We start from the raw sequence: 26,744 nt of genomic DNA, 5'->3' as shown, positions 1-26,744 counted from the left end.
CAGATTGAATTTTAAAGGCATGTCCAGGCCAGGGGAGCTAAGACAAGGACTTTGTCATCAGAATTTGCCTGCAACACCTATAGATTTGGGTAAATTCCTCTCTTCTTTTGAGGTTTCCCAAAACACTGATGTTCCTTGCACCCATCAGAGAAGTGACCTTCCTTACTCACCTGGTAGGTTGCTGGAAACCCTAACAAGGTACTAGGCCAATATTTTCATGGCTTTATTTCATAAAGTCCAATCTTAGTTCCTCAAAAGCTGTCTGGTCATATCTGAGTCTATGCATGTTTCTCTCAAATATGACATTCCAGTCAAAGCTTTGGTAATATAACCAATGTTTCCAATTGTGTCCTGTTATATGGAGAACAGATTCTTATTGAACTTATGCAAATAACCATATTGATATGTTAATAAGAATATTTACTCACTAATTCTGGAATGATCAAGTAGGGAGAAAAAAATAAATGTTTCAATTCTGTTTACAAAAGTATAATTTACCAAATTGCTATAAGTCATAGTTATCTTAAGAAAAAAGAGAAGGGCCGGCCCTGTGCCTTAGTGGTTAAATGCGCATGCTCCACTACTGGCGGCCTGGGTTCGGATCTGGGGCATGCACCAATGCGCCACTTGTCTGGTCACGCTGTGGTGGTATCCTACATACAGCAACTAGAGGGATGTGCAACTATGACGTACAACTATCTACTGGGGCTTTGGGGAGAAAAGAGGGGAACAAAGGAGGAGGCTTGGCAATAGATGTTAGCTCAGGATCAGTCTTCCTCAGCAAAAAGAGGAAGATTGGCATGGATGTTAGCTCAGGGCTGATCTTCCTCACAAAAAAAAAGAAAAAAATTTCCTTCAATTTGAAAAAAAACAAAATAATTTAAAAATTCGGCAATATTTTAAATGGAAAGTCATAAAAATTATAATCATCCTCGTCAGTTTATTCAGTCCCATATAATCAACACTTGATATTGATCATTTGTTAGCAGTTTATCAGGAACCTGTATTCTAAAGTGTCAGAGTCCTTTCCATGAATCTCTCTGAAGATGAAACATATTTGAAAAGGCATCAGAGTTAAACAATAACTATCTGTAAATGACAAAAAACTTAAAAATGACAATTGACAAAGAAGCTTGGTTATTTTTGTGACATACAACATTCTAAGATAATAACTAGAATTATGACTGATAACCATGATCAGAATTTTAGTAATGTTATATAATTTTTTGAAAATACTTATATCTATAACATTTACCCACATAGTATCATAGGTCTCTATCAAACAATGCTTAGTTATCCATTTAACCATGGTTACAATTAAATAATTTTAGGTGAATGTAGAAAATTAAATAGCTGTAAGAAAAACCTTAGCATCTGTGATTAAAAACCTGCTAAAAACAATATAGTAAATTTATTTTGATAAAACATAAAATCCTTACCCTCCTAGTCAACTACTCAAAGAAAAAACTTTCATAATTTCTTTACCAAGAGCAGACTAAAAGTTTAAGAAAATTATCCTTTTGAGAGAGAGAAAAAAACAAATCCTAACTTTGCATCAGCATACTTTTGATATTAAAACGTATTCACTTAATTAAATTTATTTTAATCTTAGCCAAATTGACAATGCATAATTCTTTTCTCAGGTTTCCTATTCCACAAACCTTTTATAACATTTTTTTTACATTCAGAAGTTGTCCCATGCCTTCTTTTCTTTCCCTCCTAGTACTTTAGGGAAAATTTATCTTTATTAACCAAATAAAAATATTTCCATTACCTATACCTTCTTTACTGAAGACATATATCTTACATAATATTCTGTGGCTTGGTAAGTTTATGAATACATTTTATAATTTTTTAGAAACACATTACTTCATAGTACAATCTTTTAATAAAATGCAAGACATATTTATTAATAGACCCAAACAGTTTTGAGTTTCTCTGTAATAATAAGTAAAAAGTAGATAAACCTATATTTAATAATTAATGCCTAATATTTTATCTTATTTGGAAATGATCTAGATAGTTAATGAGTTTTTATCATTTAATTTAACCCAGCAAAAATTCAAAGTTTCTAACTACCAAATAGATTTTGGAAGTTATTGAATACATGTCATAAAATATAATTATTGCTAAAAATTTAAACTCTTATCTCATTTACTTCTAAATAATTTGTTCCCCACAATTATGTTTAGATTACCCACAAAAACTTCATGAGACATTAGACAAAATTAGCTATTATTTAAAGCTGTTATTTTCTGACAAATTTGTAACAGGGATAACTCGAGCTTATTTGACTAGTAAACCCTGGCTGTATGTCTGCATCATATCCAGTGTTGACAACTCTGTGGATGTGTCTATTTTAATCAAACCAAAAATGTAAACAAGCTTTTATTTACCAAATATTATTTCATATCAAGTTAACTTGAAAGACTTCTGGGTTAGTTTCATTTAGAAATAATTTTTGTAAGTGCTTGCTTTAAGCAAATTAAACAGAGTGCTTTATTTTGGCCATACCATCCAGAGGTAAAATATGACACATATATAAAATATATATAGACACACATGAACACACAGGTAGACACAGAGAGAGGTGTTAAATTTTTGTTATGAATCAGGTGCAGTACAAAACTTACTAGTTTATGAGAAACATTTGTATTTCAAAGAATGGCTCTCAGGTCCTAGAGAGCATGAGAGTAGATAATCTACATTATGATGGCAAAGAAAAAGCATTCAAGTTTTTTTTTCAAGGTGGAGTTTCTGGGGCATATTTGCCTTATCAGTTTCTAATGTCTCAATCTTTTATCTCAATTAATATCTAGGAGAATTTTGAGAGGAACAGGAGAGGGTTTTATTATCCTTTTTATTAGCACCTGATATTAGCCTCTAGTTTTTATCTCATATGGTGTGGGCTCAGGCAACTCTATTGATTTCCCTTTAGTAAATTTAATTACCATTGTCTGAAGGGCAGATTTAGATGCTGTTTTACAATCAGGCAGGGGAAATATTCCCCAGTGATACATCATGTCTCTCTCCACAATAAAATCTATAGCACAATCAGGCAAAAAGAGATGCAATCACTTAACATAAAGCTCATAAATATATCAATTTTTTTTACAGAATTTCATCTGAATTCCATCAAATCTTATACATCTAATCATAGCTTTCATTAGGACTTTATCAACAGGTCTTGGTCTTATAATTTTGGATAGGGGAAACATTCCCAGTCAGACATTTTAAAACATACTCAGGCAAAGTTGATATAACCTCTTTGTATAAAAGTAGCGTAAACATCCCAAACTTTATAATCTTATCAATATTTATACTTTTACATTTTCTCAATTTAATTGTACCCTGATTCAGGATCTTAATGCTAGTCATGATCTTTTATTATTTCTTGTTTTTCTTAATTTGGCCTTTTCATAGGTACCAATAAAACAATTATGATGAGAGCTCTCACAATTTCTTTTCCCAATTTAGAAGTTTTTCTAATTTAAATGATCCATCATCTGGCTACATTGATGAGTAGGATCTTAATAGAGACTCATACCAACAAGCTTAACCATGGATGTAAGTGCTGTCCCCAGAGGAGATCCATAAAGTTTACTCCCAAAAATAGTCTAAGAAAACAATTGCCATCATTGCACAACAGCAATGAAGGTTGAGACGACAAATGCCCCTAATGAAATCAATTGAGACTCCCTATGACAAACTCCACTGAAAGCTGGCACAGCTGGACAAAAAGAGTGTGTCCAGGAACCCCAGTATATTCAACTGGCAGCCAAGATGCATGCCAGTACATGCATCCTATGGATGGCAGAGACCAGAAAGGTCACAAAGTCAAGCTTTCAAGACATAGAACAAGACAAAAGAGAAAAATCTCACCTTATAGGCACAGTAACAGCTTTAGCTAAGCCTTGGGTCTCTTGAAGCCAGAATAATACCTAGGAGGGAGATGCCATGGGGTTGGGGATCATGTGTGCTTTACAGAGTACCTCATTGTTGAACAGATGTTTTCTTGACACAGGTAGGGGACCTGTGTCATCTACCCCATTCCATGACCCAATTTATCCTTTCATGGGAGACATCTTGAAGTGGTGAGTGCCCTAATGGCTCTTAACTGTTTGATCTGTGCTCACCAAATATGTGGCCTTTTTGGCTTCCAAGATACCCTTAGCAACAGCTTTCACCTCATGTGCATATTCCCAGACAAAAGGCTTATAGATGCTTGCATCTTGCTCTATGGTTTTTCCTTTTTATGACAAATGACAAAAAAGAGACAAGGAAAAATAGTGACCATCTCTGGCAGGAAAAGGATCAATTAACCAATGAGTACCCAACCAAATTTCCTAGAGTCACTGACTCCAAAAAGGTACCTTTACCAATATTTTCTCCTGCTAATCTAAATTTAGAAAAGAAAAAAAAAAAACTTCACCACTCTCACTTCCATTGGACCCTGCAGGCAGTGATCCAGGAGACTGACATGGTAAGAACGTTTACCTCCTGCCGGCTCTTGTCAGGGGTCCAGGATCTCTCAGCTGCAGTAGTCCAGGAGCAAGCAGCATCTAGCCAGTAAAGTTTTAGCCCATTCAAGTCATCAAACTGTAGGGGAGGAAGAGAATTCCTCTACGCTCTAGATATTTCTGGCTGGGCTAGAAATATTACAAAGCTATAGTAATCAAATTAAATTGATATGAGACAGAAAACCAGAGAAAATCAAACAAAGCTTTATAACATGTATGCATGGGAGAAATCGAGGAAAATTGAGTAACTCCCAGAATGGCCAAAGCTGCCACCTTAAATAGAATCTTTAGCTAAAGACAAAGGAGGATGTTGGGGGTGGGGGGAGTCAGTTATGGGGACATAACCAGAAAAACACAGTAAACAAGATTATTATGCAGATTTAAGTCCTTGTTTTCCACTGTGATAAGAGTTTCTAGAGATAAGGCCATCCCCTTTCTTCTGGTACAGAGAAGGAGATATCTTTACAAATGGAGATTTCCCTTACAAATGTAAATGTCTCTTAAAAAGCGTAACTTCTACTTGGTTTTCAGAGCTTGTTCTATGTCTGCAGTTTTTTAAAAAAATAACAAGCTAAAAATAATCCTCATGTCAAAGAGACACATCTTTTGATAGCCAATTCTGATCCTCCACATATTATATATAGAAAATCCTAGAGACTCCACCAAAAACATGTTAGAACTAATAAGTGAATTCAGTAAAGTTTCAGGATACAAAATCAATATGTGAAAGTCTGTTGTGTTTCTATACACTAATAATAAACTATCAGAAATAGAAATTAAGAAAACAATTCCATTTCCAATTGCATCAAAAAGTATAAAATGCCTAAGAATGAATTTAATCAAAGAGGTGAAAGACCTGTATGCTGAAAACTATAAGACAGACATTGATGAAAGAAATTGAAGAACACACACATAAATAGAAAGATATTCCATGCTCATGGATTGGCAGAAGTAATATTGTTAAAATGTCCATACTACCCAAAACAATCTGCAGATTCAATATGATCTCTACCAAAATTCCAATGGCATTTTTCACAGAACAAAGAATCCTAAAATTTGTATGGAACTATGAAAAATTCAGAATAGCCAAAGTGATATTGAGAAAGAAGAACAAAGCTGTAGGTATCACACTTTCTGATTTTAAGCTATATTACAAAGCTATAGTAATCAAAACAATATGGTATTGGCATAAAAACAGACACATAGATCAGTGGAACAGAATAGAGACACCAGAAATAAATCTATGCATATATTGTCCATCAATTCACAACAAAGGAATCAGAATATACAATGGGAAAAGGACAGTCTTTTCAATGAATTGTGTTGGGAAAACTGGACAGCAACATGCAAAAGACTGAAACTGGACTACTATCTTGCATATACACAAAAATTAACTAAAAATGGATTAAAGACTTGAATGTAAGACCTGAAGCCATAAAACTCCTAGAAGAAAACATAGGCAGTAAGATCCTTAATCTAAATCTTGGCAATAATTTTTTCTACCACTCTCCTCAGGCAAGGGAAACAAAAGCAAAAATAAACAAGTGGGACTACATGAAAACAAAAAAGCTTCTGCACAGCAAAGGAAATCATCAACAAAATGAAAAGGCAACGTACTGAATTGGAGAAAATATTTTCAAATCATATATCTGGTCAAAGGTTATTATGCAAAATATATATAAAGGACTTATACAACTCAATAGGAAAAAAACAAAAAAATCTGATTAAAAATTTGCATAATATCTAAATAGACATTTGTCCAAAGAAGACATATAGATGGCGAACAGAACATGAAAAGATGCTAAACATCACTAATTGTCAGGGAAATGCAAAGCAAAATCACAATGAAATATCACTTCACACCTGTTAGAATGGCTATTACCAAAAAGAAGAAATAACAAGTGTTGGTGAGGATGTGGATAAAAGGGAACCCTTGTGCACTGTTACTTGGAATGTAAATTGGTGCTGTCACTGTGGAAAACAGTGTGGATGTTACTCAAAAAGTAAAAAATAGAACTACCATATGGTGCAGCAATTCCACCGCTGGGTATTTATCTGAAGAAAATGAAAACACTAAATCAAAAGATATATGCACCCCCATGTTCATTGTAGCATTATTTATAATAGCCAAGATATGGAAAAAACTAAATGTCCATCAATAGATAAACAAAGAAGATGTGGTATATATATTTAATGGTATACTCCAGCAATAAAAAAATGAAATTTTGCCATATGAGAAAATATGGATGGACCTTGAGGGCATTATGCTAAGTAAAATAAGTCAGACGGAGAAAGATAAATACCATATGATCTTATTTCTGTGTAGAATCTAAAAAAAAGAAGAAAAATCTCATAGATACAGAAAAGAGATTGGTATATTGGTAGTTCTCAGTAGCAGTGAGTGGGAGGTGAGCAAAATGGGTGAAGGAGGACCAAAGGTACAAAATTCCAGTTATAAAATAAATAAGTCATGGGGATGTAAACTACAGCATGGTGACTATAGTTAATAATAGTCTATCGCATATTTGAAAATTGCTAAGAAATTAAATTTTAAAAATCTCTTTCATGAGAAAATTTTTTTTTTTAAGTTTTGTAACTATGCATGGAGAGAAATGTTAACTAGATGTTGTGGTGATCATTTCACAATATATACAAATATAGAACCATTTTATTGTACATCTGAAACTAATAAAATGTTATATGTCAATTATACCTCAATTAAAAAAAGAAATTAAAAACAAAAACAACAGAAAATCTCTAAACATTTGGCAGTTACCCAGGAATTTTTAAAACTTACATGGAACTGAATGAAAATGAAAATAAAATACATCAAAATACTTGGGGCAGAGCTATAAATGTGCTGAGAAAAAAAATTATAACACTTAATGCTCAGTTTTGAAAAGAAGGTAGCTCTGAACACAATAATCTAAATTCTTATCTGACGAAAATAGAAAAGAAGAATAAAATAAACCCATAGCCAGCTGAACTAAACAAATAATATTGGTAAGAGCCGAGTAAGTGAAATTGAAAATCGTATAGAAAAATCACTGAAACAAATAGCTGATTCTTCAAAAATGTCTTTAAATTAATAAACTCCTTCCTAGACTTACGGAGATTAAAAAAAAAATGAAGACACAAATCACCCCTATTAGGAATGAAGCAGGGACTATCACTACAGATTCTGCAGCCATTTAAAGGATAAGGACATAATACAAAAAAACTTTGTGGTCATAAATTTGACTACTTAGAAGAAATGGATCAATTCCTTATAAACCACAATCTACTTAATATCAAACAAGGAGAAATAGAAAACCTGAATAGTATATAACCATTAATGCAATTGAATTTGTAATTACAAAGCTCCTAATAAAAGTTTCTAAGCTAATATGGTTTCACTGGCGAAATCTATCAAAACATTTAAAGAGTAATTAACACCAATTTTACACAATCTCTTCCAGAAAATCCAAGAGGAGGGAACTCTTCCCAACTGACTTTATGAGACCAGCATTACCCTAATACCAAAACCAGATCAAGACATCACAGGAAAGAAAATTACAAACTATGAATCTCATGAATATAGATGCAAATATCTGCAACAAAATATTAGCAAACAGAATCCACAGAATATAAAAAGACAATATGAACAAGTGCTATTTATTACAGATTTGTATGGGCGATACACATTTGAAAATCAATGTAACCCACTGTAACAACAGGTAAATAAAAAATCATATGATCATAGCAACAACACAGAAAAAGCATTTGACAAAGTCTAACACTCTTTCACGGTCAAAATTCTCAGAAAACTTGGAATAGAAGGTAATTTCCTCAACTTCATAAAAAACATCTACAGAAAAACTGCTGCCATTATCACACTTAATGATGAAAGAATGAATGCTTTTCCCCTAGGATCAGGAACAAGGCAAGGATGTCTACTCTCACCACTCCTTTTCAACATAGTACTAAATTTCTAGCAACTGCACTAAGGCAGAACAAGACACTAAAGTCATGCAATTTAAAAAAAAAGAAATAAAAGTAATTTTATTTGCAGGTGATATGGTTGCATAGGTAGAAAATCCCAAGGAATCTATAGAACAAACTAAAACAAAACAAGCAATGAGAAAATTATTCTCCTAGAACTAATAAATTAGTTCAGCAAGGTTGCAGGATACAAGATCAACAAACAGAAATTAATACATTTCCATATAATAAGAATAATTGTGTGGAAACCAGAATCAAAAATACACAATACCATTATACTCTCTCTCACAAAAAGAGAAATACTTAGCTATAAATTTAAACATGTATAGGACTTTATCCTGAAAACTATAAATACTAATAAAATAAGTAAAGGAAGATGTAAATAAATAGTGATACCATGTTCATGGATTGAAAGATTGAACCTAGTAAAGATGTAAATTATCCCAAGTTGATCTGTAAGTTTAATGGAATTCCTACCAAAATCTCACAAAGATTTTTTTTGTAGACATAGAGAAGCTTTTTCTAAAATTTACATGGAAAGATATGGTTCCTAAAATAATGAAAATAATTATTAAAAAGAAGAATAAAGTGGGAGGAATCACTCTAATTCATCTTAAAAGACCTAGTTTTTAGCTACAGTGTGTTACTAGCATAGGGATAGACACACTGATCAATAGAACAGAATAGAAAACCTAGAAATAGATACATACGCATATGCCCAACTTATTTTTGATGAAAGTGCAAAAGCAACTCAATGGAGGAAGAATAGCCATTTCAACAAATAGCCATTTCAGCAATTGGACATTCATAGGCAAGAAAAAAAAGAACATTGAACTAAACCTCATACCTTATACAAAAATTAGATCAAAGTGGATCACATACTTAAATGTAAAACTATAAAAATTTTAGAAATAAAATAGGTGAAAATATTTGGGGTCTAGGGCTAAGGAAAGGTTTTCTTAGACGACACCAAAAGCACAACCCATAAAATAAAAATTTGATAAATTAGACTACCAAATTTAAAAACTTGGTCTGCAAGACTCTTCTAAGAGGATAAAAAGACAAACTACAGACTTGGAGAAAATATTTGCAAAGCACACATTTGACAAAGCACTAGTATCTAGAATATATAAATAACTCTCAAAACTCAATAGTAAAACAAACAAAAACACTAAACAATCCAAATAGAAAATGGACGAAAGATATTAACAGACATTTCACTGAAGGAGAGAATATACAGACGTCAAATAAGCACATGAAAAAATATTCACCTTTATTACCCATTAGAGAAATAGAAAAAAAATTTAAGGCTAGTCAAAGGAGAAATACAAGTTAAAACCACAATGAGATATCACTACACACCTAATGAGAATAGCTAAAATGAAAAAGATATAATGTAAAATAGATGCTACAATAGGAAAGACATCAACAAGCCCATCTTATCAAAAATTCTGTCTTTCCCAGGCCACATTCTCTAGGTGGCCCTGTAAATGTTTGTCAGCCAAACATTTACATTTATAAGGAAAATCTCCATTTGTAAAGGTATCTCCCTCTCTGTACTGGGAAGAGGAGGGATGACTTCATCTCTAGAAATGTATCAATGTGGAAGGTGAGGCCTTAAATCTGCATAATAACCTTACTCTCATTTACTGTGCTCTTCTGGTAATCTCCCATAACTGACTCCCCCTACCCCCGACATCCTCTTTTGTCTTTAGCTGAAGATAGTATTTAAGATGAGAACCTCCACCATTTTGTTGAGAAACTCCGTTTCCCTGGTTTCTCCCATGTATACATGTTATTAAACTTGGTATTATTTTCTTCTGCTAACTTTTCTTTTAATTATTTGGACAGCCATAAGAACCTTAAGGGAAAGGGCAGAAGGGGATTCTCCCTCTTCCCCAACAACCTCCTACTAGATATAATGCATTGCCCTCACTACTTCATGTTCGATTTGGCCATGTGACTTGCTTTAGCTAATGGAATGTTAGAGGATGTGATATGAGCAAAGGCCTTGAATATACTTGCATAGTTTGTTTTGCCCTCTTGGGCTCTAGCAAGTCACCATAAGAAGAAATGTTCTGGGTTGCTACTGGCATAAGGAGAAAGGGGTCACATGGAACAGACCCATACCCAAACCACAGCCTAAAGCCAAGTCCAGCTGAGCCCAGTTAAGATTAGCAGAATGATAGCTGATCCACAGACCCAGGAGCAAGAAAAATAAATGTTTGCTGTTTCAAGCTATTAAGATTTTGAGGTTGTTTATTATGCAGAATTATTGTAGCAATATATTACTAATATATTTCACTTTTAGAAAAATGATTATTCTCTTTTATTTTTCCACATAAACTTTAGAATCAGCCTGTCTACACACTAATTGGATACACTCATTTATTCAGTTAGTGCCATTATTAGTACTACATTAAATTTATAGATCAAGTTTAGGGGATCAAAATCAGGGGACATCTTTATAACATTGAGTCTCCTTATTCAAGAATAGGGTATATTTCTACATTTAGTCTAATTATCTTTTCTGTTCTTCAGTTAAATTTTAAGGCTTTTTAAAATGTAGATATTGAACTTTTCTGTTAATTTTTTGGTATTTTACCCTTTTCTTGTTTTTGTTGTTGCTATGCTCTCTGAAATCTTAAGCAATAATTTCTTAAATGTTGGTTGTATAAATCTCTGAACTAGGTTCTGAAAGTAAGCAGGCTATGATGCCACAGTAAGAGTTAAAGGAACTTGACAATGAAGAAGAAACAGGCCTCCTTAGTATGGCATTAAAGGCTTTCCATGATCTGAGCCTCTCACTTCAGGCTTGAAGTTCCTTGAATGCACCATAGTTTTTGATATTGCAATAACTTTGCATATGCTATTCTCTCTGTCTCCGTTATCCAACTCTCTTCTCTCAGAATGTCTACTTCTTACTCAATCTTCAAGATTCAAGTCAAGTATCACCTCTCTTTCTCTATGAAGCCTTCCTTGATCATTTCAGGCACAAGTGACAATCTGCATCGTATCCTCACTGATACACAGATCGTTCCAGGCACTGTACCATATAGCATCTGTCTTGTAATATTGACTGTTTGCTAACTGCCCTCCTTCTTCACTCTACCACACAACTGCAAATTTTCCCCAAAAAATGTATGTTTCTTGAAGGCAGGGAGCATGTCTCATTTGTCTCTATATTCCTGGAAACTTGCACATGGCCCAATACTAAGTAACTAATTATTTGGTAACATGTTGAATGAATGAATGAATAAATAAATAAATAAATGAGAAAATGAATATCAGAACTGGAAGGGACCTTGAAGACCATCTTGCCTAACCTCTTCATTGTACAGATGGAGTGATGAGGCCCACAGAGAAATTTACCCGTGATCACATAGATGTGGGACTAAAACTCTTAACTCTTAGGCTCCCCTCCAAGGGAAAATGGTCTAAACGGAAAGCAGGGTACTGATCCCAGATGTCCACCCTTTTCTTTCTGCTGTATTGCATCTTCTTCAAAGCCCTGCAGTACAATAGTCTATTATGGATTTTTTATGGACAAGTTAGCACTGCTGTTGCTTAGACCTCTGGCTTCCTTTCGGTCTAACCTATCAGTTTACTGTCTCCTGAACTCACTCACTTCCAGGCCACTGTTGGTCCTTTGCCTTCACCTTTGTTCTTCCTTCACTTCCTTTACACCTATCTTTCCTCCTTTCTGCTTAATATCATTTCTCTTACAAAGCTGCCTTTGTGTCTAGTTCCTCCAGAAAGTCTTAACCAAAAATGTAGAAACAAGTTCCTGATTCATCTGGGAGATAACATATTCCTTTAGGTCCTGTCTAGATCACTGCAGTGCAATAAACAGACAGAGGGCCCTGCTAAGACAAATATTGGATACTTGAATCAGGGTTTGTAGTGTATGAAAATGATCCCTGATGTGCCTAGAAAAATTACAGAGATTGATGATGTATAAGTTTTAGAGCCTTACTGTTAGAGTTCAAATTTCATGTATTTCACTCACTACCTATATTACCATGAACAAGCTCTTGGGTTAAAACATGAAGTTACGGGCCGGGCCGCGAGGGGCGGGGAGAGGAAGCGGAAGTGTTGCTGGCCCGAGGAGCGTTCACCTGAGTCGGTGGTGGCGTTTCTGGACCCTTGCCATGGAGGCGTCTAGCGAGCCTCCGCTGGATGCTAAGGCCGAGGTTACCACCCAGCTTATGGATTTTCAGTGGAAACTAGGTATGGCTGTGAGCTCAGACAGTTGCAGATCTCTTAAGTATCCTTACGTTGCAGTGATGCTAAAAGTGGCAGATCATTCAGGCCACATAAAGAAGAAGTCCTTTGAAATGACAATTCCCCAGTTTCAGAATTTCTACAGACAGTTCAAGGAAATTGCTGCAATTATTGAAACTGTGTGAAAACTGATTGCTATCATCATTCTAAAATCGTGGACTTCACTTTCTTCAAGAGAACTGCATAAGGATCAAATGATATTTATTGAATGAAAATTGAACTTTTGTTTTTTCATTTTTTTAAATAAAAAATCAGACAAACAGGAAAAAAACATGAAGTTACTGATATTCAGTCATTTTTAATTACACATATAGGAAGTTCATGTAGTTCAACATAATATTTAATCTCTCTGTTTCAATTTGATTATTTGTAAATTAGAATAATAATAATATCTATTTATGAAGTTGTTATGAGGATTAAATAAGAGATTCTGTGCAAAGTGCATAGCCAGAGTAAGCACTCTATAAATATTTGTCATAAATATCATTAATTACTTTAACTTTTTAAATCTAAAATTAAATTATAGAAGCCTCAAATGAAGAAATATAAATGATCCAATTATATAAATAATTCTTCAAAAAACATTGACTTACAATTATGTATCAATAAAGCTGGAAAAATGGCAAGATAAAAAATTATAAGTTCATAAGTTTAATTCTAAATACTTTTGATAGCCATTGAATATTTTTCTCAAGAAAATGAAAAACCCTAAAATTTTGTGTATCAGATTGTTTTTATACTGCTTTCTTGAGCTATAAGCGATGTACAGTAAACTGCATCTATACAGGGCATACAATTTGTTGAGTTTTACATATGTATATACCCATGAAACATCTTTTCAATCAAGAGAGTAAACATACCCATCAACTCCAAAAACAAACAAACAAATGACAACAACAAAAACATTGACTTATTCCTGCCATGTGTTTGGAACTATACTGGAATCAAGAGACCAAGTAGTTGCGGCAAATGTAAAAATTTTCTAGTCTAACTGGGTAATCATTTCTAAACACATACACCAGCATTCTTAGCAATTTCATTCTATCACATCCCCTCACTCTCCTTTAGCTTCACAAATGGCTTCTCTATTGGGGCCTTATAAACATGTTCCAGTCATTTCCATTTAAAAAAACAACACAAAACAATTCTCTTTACCATATGTTTCTCTCCAGCTATACGTTGTCTCCTCCCTTCTCAGCCAAACCCTATTTGTTGTCATTATTCACTGTCTCCACCTCTGTAGGTTCTACTCTGATGATCCAATAGTATCCTATGATTACTGTATTTCTGTCATAACTGTTATCATGTTGTACTGTAACCATCTACTTATTAATATGTCTCCCCTTCTAGACTTTAAGTTTCTTGAAGCAGTGACAGAGTCATATTGATTTTTGTATCTTCAGAGCCTACCCCAATGTCGGGAATGTATCAAGCAGTCATTACACTTTTATCAAGTAAATAATGGATGAGATGGTCAGCCCAGTACCTTCATATAAATAAGTCTAACATTTGTTCCTCAGTCTTATGTTATCAAACTACTCAGATGTAGTGAACAATATTTTAAAGAGAATTTTTGTAACGTAGTATTATAGAAAAGCGCCTTCCTCCTATTCCTGATTTTACTATTGACTCATTGTGTACCTTGAGACAACAAAGTCTTTTCTCTTCTCTGAGGGGCCTCATCTGCCTAATGAAGGGCTTGGCTGGTCCAAATTCTCTTCAAAGTTTCTTTCAAATTTCAATTTTAAATGATACACAATTATCCTGCAAAAAGCACAAAAGAACATTGGAAATGACTTTAGCCACTGGTGGCTATCCCAATACCTTCATCCTCCAGTACAATGTTGTGTGCCTTATAGAAACTCAATACATGGGAAATGAACTGCCTAGGTAGAAAATTGATAGTAAGATTTTGATTAAACAGGCCAATTGAACAATCATGAAGATTGAACTGAATTAATGGGGTTTCTTTATTGATTAGTTCACCTAGACAATGATTTAATTCCTTCCTGCAGCTTGCTTTGGTCACAACAATTGTTCTCCCTTTGTGGAAATATGTTCCTTCCTTGTAGAGTTGCATAAGTTACACACTTTTACATCAACAGTGAGAAAGTTACACAGATCCACGTCCCTCATGAAGGAAGGTTTAGAGCAAAGGAGATTTTTCATCAGTGATGCTATAATACCTTTCATTGGGGGATAACACACCTAATTTTAAAAATTAGTCTAGAGTTACATATTTCTCTGCTTGTATTCAAGAGACAGTCAAATGTAAATTACTAAGTCAAAGGAGATGGATTTTCATTTAGCATTTATTGTCTTCCGACATGTCTCATCCAGAAATGGAATGACATAATTTTTGTATCTTTGTAGATTAGAAGCTGAAGGGCTTGTTTAAGTGACATTTCTGGGCCCTGAGAGAGAAAGCAGGGAGTACATTCCTCCTTTCTCCCATTCAATCCCAACAAAAATGTATTCTCCCTCTCTCTGCTTCCTCTTCAGGGAATCACACTGTGGGTCTCTGTCTGTTGGAATCAAACCTGGAGGGTCTATAAGCTTTATCTCCTCTAGGCTCCCCTCCTTGAGGAGGGCTAGGAACATGAGAAACCAGGTTCTTCAGACATTGGAGGCTAGAGATAAGTAATGACAAGCTGAAAGACTCCAGGCTTTTTTTTTTTCCCCCAGAAAACAGGAGTCATCCTCTTTAGAAGCCCAGCTGTTCCTCTCTTCCCCCTCCCCCCTACCTCCACACACACTACTCAATATAGCTCCCAGCTTTCTTAGGGCACTTTGCTTCTTATTTTATGGGAAAAGTGCACACAGCTCTGGAGGAACCCTCTAGCTTCCTCTACCTCACTCCTCTCTTAAAAGGGACAAGGACAGAATGTGTCTAGGACTACTGATGGTGAAATGCAATTCTGAACCCTGGAAAAATATTTAGTTAAGATTCATCTTAGAATCTTTATTGGGAGAAAACTCCAAGGGAGGAAGGGAAGATAAGAATCAAAGAACGTAGATGAGGTACACGAGACTGTGAGCCAAGAAGGCAACAAGTCTGAGATGGACCTCAACGACTTTTAAAACCCTTGAGTGACTTGTTCAAATGAAAAACAAAAAGATGAGGCTACTAGGTCACGGAAAAGACCGTACCCCCCAAATAACCAAGTGAGGCTGAAGAAGAATGACCACCACCTCACTCACACATTACCCTGAATTATAATTCTCTCCAGGCACTGTATAAGGGGTGATGCTTCAGCATCAAAGAATTGCAACCTCCCTCAGTTTAAAGACTGCCCTTTTCTGGAGGGACTGTGAGGGCTTAGGTAAATGACCAGTTAATTTTCCAGTCAGCACCTACTTCCCATCCCATCTTCAGTCCAAGGAGCAATGTGAAGGCTTGAGCTGACACCATTTGCTTAATGTTCCTCTCTAAGTGGAACTGGCTCTCTTTCACTTGTTAGGGGAAACCACCAGCAGTGAAGTAGAAATCAGTGAGTCAGCTACTTCTGCTCTTCCATTTCCTCTTTGAACATTCTAATGAGAATGCACTCTGGAGGCCTTGGACCTCAGCTCTAACCATGCTTTCATCTGCTAGATCTTATCTAGTCTAGCCCCATATTTTAAAAGATAACATTTGTTAAATTACAAAAGTAAAATAATCATATTACTGAAAGTTTGGAAAGTGAAGAGAAGCCAAAAGAACCAAATACAAAAAACCTACCTCTGGAACACAAGCCACTGTTGATCACTCTATTTTATTTCAATTCAGCTGTTTCCCCCCGTACATATTTTTTGAATATTATATGCAGAGGGCTCAGCCAAGTATTTTATTCTGGCTCGTGCACTTTTCATTCTTCCCATATTGTTTTTTAATCTTCCAAATCATCACTTTATTGAAAAAGATTGTGTGACTTTTTAATGTCTGAACAGAAAGAAAATACCATCTTTCATCATACCACCCTAATATATTAACATTATGCTTCTGCTTGTTCCTTTCCAGTAACACCTTATGCACAGGTAGAACCATTTCAACATAATTTCAACCATACCTTCAGACCACTCTCTGAGGGGCTATTGTGACTTAAATTCATAAATATTTTCCAAGATCCTAAATAGTCTTCATAATTACTCCACTCTTTAAAAATTATAAAAGCAATGTTACCACATTAACAGTACATTTGAAATTGAGAAGATGGACTAAATCTATTTTAATCCACCTCTCAGAACAAAAACACTTTTAGCAATTTGGAACACATCCTTTGAGACTTTTTTATGCATGTTTTTCTATACTTGTAATCCTATTGTTAGATCCAATTTTGCATCCTGCTCTCTTGCTTAATATTACATCCTGAATATATCCACATGTTACATAGATTTTATTCTTGTATTTTCTTAAAGAAGTAATATGACCATACAGCAGAGAATTTAGAAAATGGAGGGTGCATGGGAAGAACAGATCACTCCTAATCTCATCACCGCACTTGGCCACTATTAGCAGTTCAGTGTATTTCTCTTTAGCTTTTATTTATTTTACTTAAAATTTTTCATATATTTACAAATATGTTTATATTTTTATTTAATAGGTTTAGTTTTTTAAATATTTATATAATTATAAAAATATATAGCATGGAATTTTGTATCTATATTTTTTTAGAGGTTTTAAGAATATGTTTATGTAATGATTTTGTGTGCAATTTTGCAACCTTAATTAATTCTGCTTAATTTTATATCATGAACATTGGAATCTTTTAAAGTTTTAAAAAAATATATATATATATGTTTACAGAATGGTAATAATAGAGTCATTTTTAATCTTGTATTTTATTTTTTAGAATACTTTATATAACAGTAGTATTTCTTTTACCTCTGTTACCACCCAAGGAGGGGAGGGTCATCTGCCCAATGCAAGACATTCCAATAGTCAAGAGGCAAGGAGGTAGGAGAGAAAGGAATTTTTATGACAGCTTGCTAGCAAGGGTAAAAATGGCTGACTAATGTCTGAAAGAAGCATCTTACAGAACAAAGGCTAGAGGCAAGTTATATATAGGGCTAGTATCTGGGTGGGGGCATCTGTGATCTCTGGGTGGGGATAGACATCTGGTCTTAGTTCCTGATAGTTTTTCTTTTACTGGATATGAATCAGAGACTGGAGCAACACTCTATACCCTGATCTTTCAGTTGTCATTGATGATAGCTATCAGCATAGACTCTCTGTCTGGGGATCATCACATTCTTAAGGAACTCAAAAGAACAAAGTTATCAACTTATAGCAGCTGGGAGGGGCCATAAAACCCACAAAGCATGTCTGAGATATTTAATCAGAGGTCATTCAAATTTACAACAGGGTTTCTTTTCTACAATATGGCTTCCCTCATGTCAAGCTTGTATTGAGCCAATATCACCTTCAATTTTGTATGCTTCATTTTTACTTACTTTGTAGATATATTGCAAAATTATCTTCTCATTGTATCTGCTTAACAAACACTAACACAATGCTTACTGTATGCCATGCACTATTTTAAGTGGGTCTATATATTAGTTCATTTAATCTGAATTACAACTGGATGGGGTAGGGTTACAGAAGAGGAACCTAAGGGAAAAGGGAGTTAAATAACTTGTCCAAGGTCTTACAGCTTATAAATGACAGGTGCTGGGATTCAAACCTATGCATTCTACTTCTAATATCCATGCTCTTAATCCTCATGCTATGCTGCCTCTCTATCATTCTTTGTTATCCTAATGATTTCAAAATAATCCATTTAGTGGTTGTACCATTTTCCTATTATTCAGTATTTTAATTGTCTTCAATTAATTACTATTAGAAGTAACAGCAGTATTGATATGCACATATACCTTTAAATGTATTGAGGTTTATTTTTAATCCCCCTCAACTTGTAGCTAAGGAAAAAGATCTAGGGAGGGAAAAATGATTTACTCAATGGAAGCTTCAGCAGAATGTCAAGAAGGACAGTTACAAAGTCAAGACAAGTAGACCAAAATGAGGCCCGCATCTGTCTCAATCAAAAATATTTAGGAAATAGGATATCTGCAGGAACTAGAAAGAAGGAGAAAACCAAGCAGGAAAACAGATTTGAGGCATCCATAACAGGCAAGGGACTCAATCACTGAGCTGCAGATTCTGCTTCCCTCAAGTAAGGCAGCTCATGTAGGTGGCAAAAGCCTAGTTTCAGGCCTCAGCAGAGTCTTTGCTTAAACCCCAGCACCAGGGTGAGGAAATCACTTGCCTTCTCCAGGCCTGAGCTTCTGAAGGTGCAAAGTGCAGTTCCAGCCTTCCTAAAACCTTCTCTTCTCCCTGGCTTTTGTACTATTCATTGACCTGGCTTTCTTTCCCTACCTCTTTTATGCCTTCTTCTAGGTCTCCCCTTTTGTTTCCATTCAATTGTAAATTTTGCCATGCTGCTGGGTCTCTCCTCAGCCATAGCTTCTTAACCTACACACTTTCATTGTTTCAAACTCCATCTACACGCTGATGGCTACCAAATCTCTTTCTCCAGTCACACCTTCCTTAAGCTCTGGACCTATTATAACAACAGATGATGACACCAACTGTCATTGCTCCAAGACTCACATGTGTTAGGTACTGTCTAAGCATTTTCAATGTATTGTTTTATTTTATGCTTACAATTACCTTGTGAGGGAGGTATTATTATTCTCTCTTCCTTACTGATGGGGAAAGTGGGGCACAGATTGCTTAATTAACTTGTCCAAAGGGCATGCAGCTAGCACAGAGATTTGGACACTGGTAGTGCGGGTCCAGAGTCCAGCCATTTAACAAGTGCATTATAGTCTCCTTATCTAGCTACCTGCCTGTTGGTCATGTCTTGATTTCCTACAGGCCATCAACATTAGCATGGTCCAAACAGCCACCTGAAATGTCTTATGGAATATAAAAATATGCACACAACACAGAACAATACACAGAGAAAGATTTCATGAAGCATAGCAATCTTAAGCACTTATATACCTGTGCATAACATTTTAAATTAAAGCTACAGGTGGAATTAGACCCCATCCGGACCAATAATTTTCAATGTGTGGTCTTTGAACTGCTGGCATTATTCACCCAAGGATGGGAGGGGGATTATTAAAAATTCAGATTCCTGGGCCCCACTCCTACACATACAGAATCTCTGTGGGTGGTGCTCAGGAATATGCATTTTTAACATGGTCACAGTAGATTTATTTTGTGCACTCAATTTTGAGGGTCATTGACCTAGTTCCATTATATTATTTGACAAGTGGGGACACTGAGGCTCAGAGATGAGTGAGACTTGCTCAAGGATGTGCACATAGATAAGTAACTGGAAATTTACTCACTAATGTAGATAAGAAAAGACAAAATTTCTCTCTTTTTTTTTTTTTTTTTACATTAGAAGGCAATTCATGGCTACTGTAGGGAGCTTTAAAACAGAGTATAAAGGAAAATGTAAATCACCTGGAGTCTTAGCTCTCTATAATCAGTTCTTCCTCTCTTAGCAAGGAAGTTATTCTTGCCCTCTAGAATTCTACTCAGAGATAACTAGCATTAACAATTTGGCACAAGTCATTTTTATCTATATTATAAAAAAATACATAAATAAACACACACACATATATATGTGCATATATACACATATACATTTTGCATTTTTGGGGGACAAAATTATAAAGTTACTGTGCAAGCTATTTTGTAATCTGCTTTTTTCATTGATTTATTCCTCAATTTTGGGGCATTAGGTAACTTCTAATATTTCATGAAGCATCCTTTGTTAGGGGTCAAAGATTCAAATATCTACATGGCCAACACCTAACCTAGCCTGAAGACATCAGAGAAGGCTTCTAGGAGGAAGTGACAGGACCTGAATTTTAAAAAATGAGTGGGAATTAACTAGATTATGAAAGTGAAGAGGATATTCCATCAAATGAGTAAAGAGTGCTTGGTAAATATAACAGGGAGACATGATAAGTATGAGGGGATATCTATATACTATCTACAGGGGGTAGCCTCTGCCTCTTGGCTACAACCAATTGCTATTACAAAGAAATGTGCATCTAGTGCTACTAGATCACCTAAATTTTCAAGAGAAGTCAGAAATGCCAATTTGTATGAGAAATCTTGTGATTTTTAAATAGTAGCACCCAATTCTCAAATGTTTAAGTACTCTGCATGACAAACCAAATAGATGGGTAGAGGTGGGCGGGTGAGGGATATTGGTCAGGGGTCCTGGCCTGGAAATTTTTGCACATAAATGTATGTTCATATTCCTGATTTTTTCCTAAGAATAACTTTCTAGAAGTAGAATTAGTGAATCAAAGGATATATACATTTTTAAGTTTGTTATGATATATATTACTAAACTGTTTCCAGAAAACATGTACAAGTTCTGTGAGAGTGCTGTTTTCAACTGTAACAAACAATGCATATTATACATATTGTTAAACCTTTCCCAATTTGAGAAGCAGGAAAAAAAATGGTATCTTGTTATATTTTCCATGTATTTGAACTTTTTTTTTCATATTCCGCTTAGCTATTTCTACTTCTTTGGGACTGTGTGTTTTTTACACCTTACTGTATTCAATAATTATAAATATCATATTTCTATTATTTTCCTAGGACTTTAACTAGAGAAACTTTCACTTTCTTATTTAGGAGGTAAAAAACGTTCTGGAAGTGCATATCCCACTCTCTGGGCTCAGAGTTCAGGTTCTTAAGCTACCTCTTTCTCTTTGGTGAGATCTTCAGCCTTAGTCTCTCCCTTACACAGTTCTTGAAGTCAGTCCTGAGAGATTTTTGCCTCTCTGCTGCAAAGATCTCTACTTTTCCCTTTCTGACTTTGTCATAAAATGAGGATCTGAGCTATATAGAACCACTTTTTTTCCTGGGGAGACACCATTGGCACTATGCTTTTTGAGTAACAAGAAGATTTTTGTCCATCTATTAGCCTCTAGTATCCACAGCCTGTTTGAAAACAGAGCTTTTGTAAATCCCAATTTGCATCAAATACTTCAAACTTTTATCATATACATTAATTAATAAAGCAGTAGTTCCTCTCAATGAGGCAGAGACCAAATTGTAGATTGCATGCAAAGCCTCTGCTGATTTTATGAAAGGAATCATTCCCCTTTTCCATAGCATGTAGTTAAATACACATTTTAAACTACTTCTGCATTTCAAGAAAGAGATACAGTATTTCACAGTCCAGTCCTTCACTGATAGTGACACACTCTTAGGTCTAGGCTACCTGGGAAGCAAGGGCATCTCCTTTACTACATTGTAGAGGTAAAAAGGTAAAAAAAAAAAAAAAAAAACAAGACAAAAACACCCATCTTTTATTATGCAAATTTTCAACATACAGGAAAATAGAAAGAAGAGTATAATGAGTTCCTGGGTGCCTATTGTTCAACTTCAAAAATTATCAACATTTTGCCAATCATATTTTCTATTCCCCACTTATTTATTTGATCTATCTGTCTACACAAATAATCCATAATCAATCTATATATCAATGTTGGGATTAGTTTATTATGAGCCAGATGTGAGGACTAGCCCAGGGCCTGCCTTCTCCAAGGAAGGAAGGGCACCAAAGACGTGGGGTATACAGAGTAGTTATATGCCATCTTGGAACAAAGAGCATACATCACATATGATAGGACCGTACCTTTCAATAGTCATGAGATTGCTTTGCTGGAACAGCAGATTGGTGAACACAGCAGGTTCATGTTCACAAGGTGAGTGGTCACAAGGTGAGCACAGCAGGTCAGTAATTAATCCTTAGTTTAGGGAGAGATGCTTATTCTAAAGGAAATGCTGATATGGGAGAGGTTACATCTCTATCTTTAAGGGCATCATTCTTGTCTTTGGGACATAGAAAATATTTAAAGCAGATGTATAATGAATGCCCAACAGGCCACATCGGGCCCTTTTGGAAAAACAAGATCAGGTCAAATTAGTTTTAAACCAAATGGCTTCCACATATACCCCAATATATCTTATTTCTTTTCATTTATTTATCATTTCCCCCCTTTCATCTATAATCTTTTGATAGAAAGCATTGACGATCAAAATATTACCCCTCAGTGCCAGGGTGGTTGCTTCCTGCCCTGGGTCCATCATGTCCCTCAGTGATAGGCTTTTATCTCATTGACTTGCCCGGTTATCCACATTGGGGGCAAATAGACAAACATAGAGGTATATATTAACAGAGGAAACATTTCATAGGTTTTTCAATTAATTTTAGGTTGTTGCACAAACATTGTTCATGTGGTTTTCCATGACTTCTTATGCTCACATTGTTTACAATTATAATTGCAATCCAGATTGTAAAGGGGAACCGATACCTGAAAGAGGAAAACCAAACAAACCAAGACTGAGTACAGGATTGCTTAAGGCATTCACCTGCTTTTTCATGTGCTTTAGCAGAGAATACATATTCAAAAATTCATCAGGTATAAAAGCATAGCATCCAGTTTGAATGATTGTATGTGTACCACCTTGGGATGCAGTTAATCTAAGTCCATTTTATCTTGAAGGGCAGTCTTTTTCATTAAAGACATTTTAGTGTTTAATAAGGCTATTCCTGCTTGACTGTCATTAAGAGCTTGTTGAGTAAATTTACTCAGGGTTTCTATATGTGATAATGACATCTTTTAGCCCCAAGGAAGGAACAAATATGGCCACTAGGTGGCCATACCAGTGGAACACTGAAAGAGCCCATCTGGCCTTAAAGAGAGGAAGATTGGTAACAGGTGTTAGCTCAATGCAACTCCTTCTCTGCATCTAAGGGAAGCTCAGGGTGCAGTGTTTTAGCCATCAAGGCAGTAGCCAAGGCCAGATATTTGTTCCACATAACCACTGAGTTCCATTAGGAGCCACTCAATAAATGCCTGGCCTTCAAGACCAGTCTGTTCCAAATTAATCACTTGCTTTAAGTATGATAGTATTCTGAAAACCTTAAATGGAACAATTATAAAATAGGTATATAGTTTAAGCATTACAAAGGTTTAAATGAGGACATATAATGTTTGGAATACAGGCTTGGTCTGGACTCTTGGGACAGCTGTCTACAATAGATGCCTTCTTATTCTTATCCTGGTTTGGAGATATTTACATTGGTCAGTTGAAGTTGGGTATCAGAAATATGAACTGAAACCCACTCAGGTGGAGAAGACTTTTTTTTTTTAATTAGAAATGTGAATCCATGAGTCTATGCCTTTTGATTCTACAGTGCATGAATTGGTTAAAAGTACATGATCTGGTCCTTTCCCACAAGGCTTCAAAGAGTCTTTTATCTGGTGTCTTTTTTAATAAACAGTCTCTAGGTTGAAGTCCATGATTCTAAAGGTCTTTGTCTCCCAGGCATTCACTGTGAAAAGAATCAGCTACCAACCTCTCATTTCTTTTAAGTGTCTCAATGAGACCTTGACTATAATTAAGATATCTCTTTTAAGCAAAGTTGGCTCATACATTCTTTCATCTAATTGAATAGGCCGTCCATTATTATCTCAAAAGGGGACAACCAATGTTTACCAAAGGGTATAGATCTAAGATCGAGGAGCACTAGTGGAAGATCTTTTGGTCATGAGAGATTAAATGCTTCTGAAAGCTTTGCCAATTGAGTTTTGATTGTGCCATTAGTTAAAATGTTGCATTATTGACCAAATGACACAAATAGATTTAATAATTTGCCTGGTGAAATAAGTTTTCTGATCACTGTGTAACTTGCTAGGAATTCCTCACACAGGAATTATCCTTTCCAATAATAATTTACCTAAAGCTATCACTCTTCTGCAAGAAAAGGCCTCAACCCAATAAGAGAACATACAGATCATTACAAGATATATTTATCCTTGAGATGGTGGCATTTAAACAAAGTTCAATTACCATACCTCAAATGGTCCCTTAGGAAGGGGATAGTGGCCTTGTGGTTCATGAAATAGTTTCCCTAGATTATATTTTGGGCATATAGCACAATTAATATAGGCTTTATGAGCCACTGTGGGAAAAAGTATCCAAAAGTATTGTTTTCCTCTTTTTGTTGCCACCTTTGTTTCTCTTCTTCCATGGTGATTTCTTGAGCCTATAGAAGGAAATCTTTTACTGGATTACCAGAGTTAATAGAAAGTAGCGGGCATTCTTGAGGCTGGATGGTGTATCCAGCTTGATAATGTCCTTGCTTATCATTTAAGTAAGACTCATCTGTAAACCCAAGTAGATAACAGAATGTAGTCATGGTTGTTTTTCTCCTGTAGTGCTGGAAGCAAGCCAGCAGGGTTAACATAGCGAATAATATTTACCTATGCAATATAACCTAAGGTTTATCATCATTTACTTGACAATGCTTCCCAAGCAATTTAGCATGCCAAACAAGCCTAGTTAGTATCTCCCTCTTTATAGGAAAATAGAACAAATTTCTTTGAGAAGTCCCAGGGGCCCTCTGAAAATTCTCAGAGAAACTTTTTAAGTCCAAAGAAATATTTCATTTAGGATATGAATTTTGGGGATCTTGTCAAACATATCAAAAAGTTTTAAAACACTTAGTCAAAGAGGATCCAGGGGTTGCTGATCTTGTCACCATGAAACAAGGGTCACTGTGAAACAAGGGTCACTGTAAAACAATGCTTAGTTATCCATTAAGCCAAAGTGAGACTCACATAAAAGTAAAGAAAACGTTTTATAATCTCTTTATGAAGAGCAGACTTAAAGTCCAGTAAAATCATCCTTTTAATAAAGAGAAAAACACATTATACTTTTTGTACCAGCTTACTTCTGATATTAAAACTTATTCACTTAATTAAATTCCTTTTAATCTTAACCAACTTTACCATGCATAAAACCCTTTCCTCAGGGTTCCTCTGCAACAAACCTTCCATAACTTTCTTTTTACATTCAGAATTTGTCCCATGCCTTTTTTCTTCCCTCCTAGTACTTTAGGACAAATTTATCTTTCTTAACAAAACAAAGATGTTTCCATTATTTATACCTTCTTTACTGAAAACATACATCTTTCCTTAATTACAAAGATGTTTTCCTTATTAATTTTAGTAGCTTTAATCACATATTTTAATTAGAATTTTTAACCCTTACAGACCTTAATTTTTAGTGAAAAATAAGTAATTGTAAACAGCCTTTTACATTAGCATTCTGTGGCTTGACAAATTTATAAATACTAGTTATAATTTATAGAAACATGTTACTTCATAGTACAATTTTTAAATAAAATAAATGTTTGCTAATATATCCAAACTCCTTTTAGTTTCTCTGTAATAAGAAGTGACCTAAAAATTTAATGAATTTTTCATCATTTAATTTCACTTAACAAAACTTCAAAGTTTCAAGTTACTAAAGAGATTTTGGAAGTTGTCTTAAACACACGTGCCATAACACATAATTATTTTAAAAACCTCACCCAACACTTTCATCTTTTTCACATCTATTTAGTTTAATCCTTCCCAATAGTTATTTAGATTGCCTACAAAACTTCATGAGACATTAGGCAAAATTAACCATCATTTTAAGTTATTATTTTTGCTAGCCAGTTTTGTAATAGAGATAACATCAGCTTATTTGACCAATACACATAGAATAAAGGCTGCATATCTGCATCATATCTAATGCTGATAAAACTGAGGACATGTCCATTTTAATCAAATCAACAAACAAATAAAATTTTATTTGCCAAATATTATTTCATATCAAGTTAACTTGAAAGACATTTGGGTTAGTTTCTATTACATTTACAAATAATTTATGGAAGTACTTACTTTAAGCCAGTCAAACTATACCATCCAGAGGATATCACATACGTATAATATACATAGACACACATACACAGAGACTCCACATCTATTGTTTCAAAATTACTATCATGAATCAGGTACAGTAATAAAAGGCTCCCTAGTTATGAATCCAAATTTTGTTTTAAGTAATTTACTAATATTTTGCGGAGAAGACACTCAAGA

General features: G+C 34.9%; 2 protein-coding genes across 3 annotated transcripts in view; one reads left to right on the top strand and one right to left on the bottom strand.

Moving 5' to 3' along the window:
* Positions 1–26,744, bottom strand: part of LOC131401076 (uncharacterized) — a 166,354-nt gene that overhangs the window by 12,645 nt on the left and 126,965 nt on the right. The window lies entirely within an intron of this gene.
* On the top strand, positions 12,535–13,056 carry LOC131401078 (COMM domain-containing protein 6-like). The gene has a single exon (XM_058536053.1). It carries the CDS (start codon positions 12,548–12,550, stop codon positions 12,908–12,910), a length of 363 nt encoding a protein of 120 aa, XP_058392036.1. The 5' UTR covers positions 12,535–12,547; the 3' UTR covers positions 12,911–13,056.

This window comes from Diceros bicornis, chromosome X, assembly GCF_020826845.1.
Source record: "Diceros bicornis minor isolate mBicDic1 chromosome X, mDicBic1.mat.cur, whole genome shotgun sequence".
Lineage (NCBI taxonomy): Eukaryota > Metazoa > Chordata > Mammalia > Perissodactyla > Rhinocerotidae > Diceros > Diceros bicornis.
The sequence above is the reverse complement of the archived record's forward strand: the minus strand, read 5'-3'. Positions and strand labels throughout refer to the sequence as shown.